The 5,000-nt window shown below is 41.5% G+C and overlaps 1 protein-coding gene across 2 annotated transcripts in view; it reads left to right on the top strand.

Annotated features, from left to right (window-relative positions):
* The first annotated feature begins 2,297 nt into the window (after nucleotides 1-2,297).
* Nucleotides 2,298-5,000, top strand: part of adm2a (adrenomedullin 2a) — a 19,796-nt gene continuing 17,093 nt past the window's right edge. The window contains exons 1-2 of one of the 2 annotated variants that reach the window (XM_042080891.1): nucleotides 2,298-2,469; nucleotides 2,905-3,157. In XM_042080891.1, the coding sequence (XP_041936825.1) occupies nucleotides 3,060-3,157 (98 nt within the window). In that variant the 5' untranslated portion in view covers nucleotides 2,298-2,469; nucleotides 2,905-3,059. Of the gene's footprint in view, nucleotides 2,470-2,904; nucleotides 3,158-3,344; nucleotides 3,711-5,000 lie in introns of those variants that run through there. The other variant, XM_042080890.1, reaches the window with a different exon arrangement.

The following is a 5,000-nucleotide window of genomic DNA, read 5'->3' on the forward strand; positions in this document are numbered from 1 at the left end:
CCGATGATCTAAGTATACGTTCCAACAGTATGTAGAGCTCTTGAGCTGATGATCTCTATATGCAATCCATCCTGTTACTGTGGGACATTTGGTAATGTGGAAAAAACCCTTTCACTTGTCTGTAAAAAAGGCATGAACTCCAAATCAAGTCTGTTACGAGAAGCTGCGGAAGTTCAAAATGTTAGCAGGATGGTAGCTCACAGTGAATTCTGCTGAATAGGTTTAATCAGACAGTTAGACATAGAGAGAGAAAAAAAAAGTATGAACACTGCAAATGCAGTTCATAGTTCAAAATACATTTAGCTTTTGAACCATTTATCACTCTTGAGTGAGGGATAGTTTTAGTTTCAAGATTACAAGATTTCAGTGAAAACAATGAACAGTTCTCCAGAATAGTTGGATCAAACCAGATCATATTCATCCCTCACATTGATCCTCCTTTTGCCTGTGTATCTGCTCATTTGCTAACTTTCACTTTCAACATTTCAACATGTGGAAATGAACTGCATTTCCCGGCCAAACTACCCTTGCTTGTATGCTTTACTGGAAGCAAATCACTTTCAAATCATTTTCAGTTTTATAATTTACCCTGGAATCTAGAGTAGACTGACATGAAGTATGTGGCTTTTAAGGCTTTGTTGCTTAATTAGCACACATTTCTATAGGCTGTGTATATATGGTACATCATGGTCTACACACACATAATACTCCACAGAGCCCAACACAAGCCACAAAGCATCCATTCAAAGTAAGGGTTACACAAGAACATACACCATCGTACACCATCTCTAGTGCTTATCTGAAGGCCACTAAGGCAACAGGTGTGTCATTCCTTTACTGGTGTTGCAACCATTTCTATAGACACTGGCATTGTTCATTGTATATCCTATTTATCATATCCTATAGAAGCAATCATTTGATGTGTATATAAGGTATACTAAACATTCAATGAGAGAAATAAAAAATGATCCCACAACAGCATGACACAACACAGCTTCACAAGTTGGAATGAGTGAAGATATTCTATAGAGTATCATACATTTACTATATATGTTTTGACATAGTTTAGTCCCAATGCTTAGCAAATAAGCTTTGGGCATGTGTAATGTTTGCCATTTTCACATAATGTTGTTATAAATCATAATTTGACTTATTAGACTGTGCGTCTGTCCATGTTTTGGTCTCTTCACCACACTTGAGGTGTGACTCTGTCAAATGCTACACAGTGACTTCATACTTGCTATCGTTTGAACAATGGCGCCCACCGCGTGGCACGCACGCCAGCCATGTGAAGCTCTGTTCTGCAAAACCACGTCTCACGAGGACTCAGCTGGCACAAGGAAGATGTGGGTGCCATTTCCTGCTCTCCCTGCCAGCCATGACTCTTACTTGTCTCTTCTGGCCTGTAATGAGGAAACTTGACTGGTTCATTGACCAGAAAGAACTGCTGATTTCACTGCTGTCATGGGTGTGTCCATCCCAAATTCACAGGAATCAAAGAGAGGGGGTCCCCTCCCCAAGCCTTATCCCAGGGCTGCACACAGACTTGTGCTGTCGCAGATAACGCCATGGAGAGGGGAGAGAGGAGAGAGCGTGACCTGCATGGCTACTGTCATACAGTCATACATCTGGGGGGGGGGGGATGATATGTCTTTTAAAGGTGTTGCATGTGGGATGTGGAATTATGCACTAATGTGGAGGTTTGGGGGTTTCCTCATATTGGGAATTCACATCTTAGTTGTTGATTTGTCATAAAGATGGATGTAGTGGTAAAATAAGAGGTGGGTAAACTATGAATTCCGTGAGGTGGACTGCGCCATGTGGTATTAGATATTTACAAAAGGCATTCAGAACATGTTTGATGATGGTGGAGGTTATTGTCCAATGTTTATAGCAATATCGGTGGTATTAAATGGTTCCTAGAGTGTACATATTGTGAATGTGAATAAGTGTGATTTTTTAATGTTAAAAGTTGCAATTGGTGAATACACTCTTCTGGTGGATAAACTCTAATAAGAGGTGGATAAACTCTATTTCTGAAATTTCAGAGGTGGATAAACTGCGTTTACTTGTGTTTAGCCTCCACTACATCCCTGGCCACAAACACCTACCTCCTCTGTCCACAAAAAGAAACTTCTGATAAAGAATGTCTTGCTAGCAGGCTCATTAGATTATGGGAACATGTATCTTGTCAGATCTAAACTTTTATCTGTGGCCAAATATTTGCAAAGTAAATATTGCAGACAGAATGTATTCGATCAAAAGCAGCAAGCGAAGCATCACCTTGGCCACATAGGCAACGGTAGGAGGCAGCCCCGCCCACTCATTATTTAAACGCACAAATGTCACCGGGCGCACAAGCGTCAGTCGGAGGATACGAAGAACTTGATCTTGACCAAGGCGTCGCGGTTCGTGAGGGGAAAAAAATATAAGATACTTTTCGCGCTTGGTAGAAACTCGTCATAAAAGGTAAGGTTTTCTACAATCACCCTACATCTTGTCAGAAAATGTTAAGCACCGAAGGAGCTTTTAAACTTTTTATATATATATATATATATATATATATATATATAAATCATACATTTCAGAATGAATACATTGTTTTGGGTTTATGACAAAGAAAACGAACCCTTTCCCTGAGGAATGCGCTGAATTTCATTCATATTTAAGATAACTAAGATAACTTTAATAATTGTATATAGGCAATAGAAATACATTCACTGTTCAATGTCAGATCCTAGTTTTACGCGTGCATTGTTTGGAGTTGTGCATTACACTTTGAAGTTTGCTTTGGAATTTCTGATGCAATAGCCTAATTATCTAACAGCCCATCATAATGGTGAGAGAATCAGCTCTATAATTTAATAATACAACTAAAATACATTCCATGTTTTTTTGTTGCAGGCTTGTTGCCGATTCTTTTTTCCGCAAACTAGGCTACAGCACAGAGGTCTGAACACAACGTTTTGAAGGCCTGGTCCACAGGGATTTGAACTTTCTCCAGGTGCTTTGTGAGCCGCCTCCTATCCCGCAGGGGTGTGTGAGAGAGGAGTCCCGCGATGCGCTGCCTTGTCCCGGTGACCGTGTATTGCATCAGCCTGTTCTCCCTCCAACAGCTGCTCGCGCTTCCAGTCGGCAACCGTCTTCAGCAGAACAGGTAAGAACAGTCAGTCTGTCCCGGAATCAGCATCCATACACCATCCAGCGCCGCGTCGCTATAGCCTAGATAACAGCGGTGCGCCAGGTGTCTGATCCGCGTTTAAACACTGCCACTGCACGGCGGAAGAGAGAAGTCGACGCGATCGCAAGCCGGCTACAGTGGGCTAACCAAAGTTATAAAATTACATACTTTATTTCATTATGTGCTGGTTTAAAGTACAGCAATGGTGTATTGCGGGTAAAGAACGTTTAGGCCTATGCGTTGTTAACATTTGCTGACTTGTACTGAATTTGTACGGGCAAAGATTTGTTAGGTTACATTGCGGGGCAAAGTTTTTTTTAGTCATGAAGTCAGCCGTATGCACGGTCAGTTTACAGCATGGGAAGTTACACCGTAACATAGCCTACTGGACTAATCTAGTACCAACTGTTGTGACGGGGAGATACCGGAGTGAACAAGGTCAGTCTGAGGTAGGCTATAGTAGACGTGCCACGAGACACGAACAGGCTTCACGCGGCTTTGTCATCGCGTGCCTCAGCACGCCAATGAGGTAAACTTGAGAAGGATTTGGCTTTATTTGAACGGTTTATCAGTATTAATTTGGTTGTATTTGTATTTGTCTGATTTTACGGGCTCATTCGTTCTGTTTTGTCACATTTGGGCACATTTCACAGAGGAGATGAAACACGGTTGGGGCGCTTTTCTTAACTTATTTAGCCTAAGCAACTTTTTAAACAACACTTTTGAAGCAGTTTTAATAAACCGAACAGAAGACGGGCGTGTTTGGGTAACATGTTTGTTTTACTTCCCCTCTTATTTGCATGAGATTTTCTTGTGACGTTGAAACTTTTGGAGTTGGGAGAAGCTATCCATGTTGCATCATCTTTTTAAAAAAAATTTTTTTTATCAACAATGAATGTTGGGGGTGCCTGTGAATAAAGTCTGTCCCACAGATGTTACGACGCTGCGGTAGGCTATCATTGAAATAATATGCTACATTTAGGCGAGATCAGTAATGGTAACGGATGATCTCGTACAGTGTGTCACAGATGTGCAACACAATGATAACCACTTGCGTCAGTCCTTCTGTCAAGGTTAATTGCGAAGACTGATTAAGATAGCGGTTGTAGAAATCTGTACCAAAAAAGCTAAGATTTTTTTTTTCTTCACAAAGTTGACTTTATAGCGAGAGATGACAGTCTATTCACTTTCTGAATAAATCAAGTAGGCTAATCGACGTTAAATAATGCACACAATAACACAATAGCAACCCGCCCTGGCATTGTTACCGCGTCTTTAGTAGAAATGTAAGGTAGGCCTAAATGTTTTATGGAAGAGTCAGCCCTGCTGAAGTAGACAAACCAGTTTGCAATGTAGTGTGAAAGTTGAGTCAGGATAGATGCCTTACATTAATAAAGGAACAGCTTTGCATGGTTGTAATTTTCCATGTCTCTCACTCACAGATAGAAAAGAAAGCTGACTGGTTTGGCATTGTGCATAGCATAGTTAGCAAGACTGTGAGAGAAAGAGGGGGGGGTGAATCACTGAGTACTGAATACATTAAGTGGTAAAGATTACACACTTTCTGCATGTTATTATCCTAGGCTGCATACACAACTTCTCAGTGTCCTGTTAGGAAATCGGCAGCTGTTCAAAGCTGATCCCCAGATGCATCAGCTGATGAGCGATGAGAGATGTCATACGGGTTGGCATGCCCTCTCCTGACTGCCGTGGACTCAAACTTCCCCTTCTCCACCAGTTGTTTTATTGAAATGGCAGGATATGGTGGACAGATGGGGAGAGAGACAGAGAGAGAGAGGGAGAGAGAGAGAGAGGGAGA

The sequence above is a fragment of the Alosa sapidissima genome, chromosome 23 (genome assembly GCF_018492685.1).
Source record: "Alosa sapidissima isolate fAloSap1 chromosome 23, fAloSap1.pri, whole genome shotgun sequence".
NCBI classification, from domain to species: Eukaryota; Metazoa; Chordata; class Actinopteri; order Clupeiformes; family Clupeidae; genus Alosa; species Alosa sapidissima.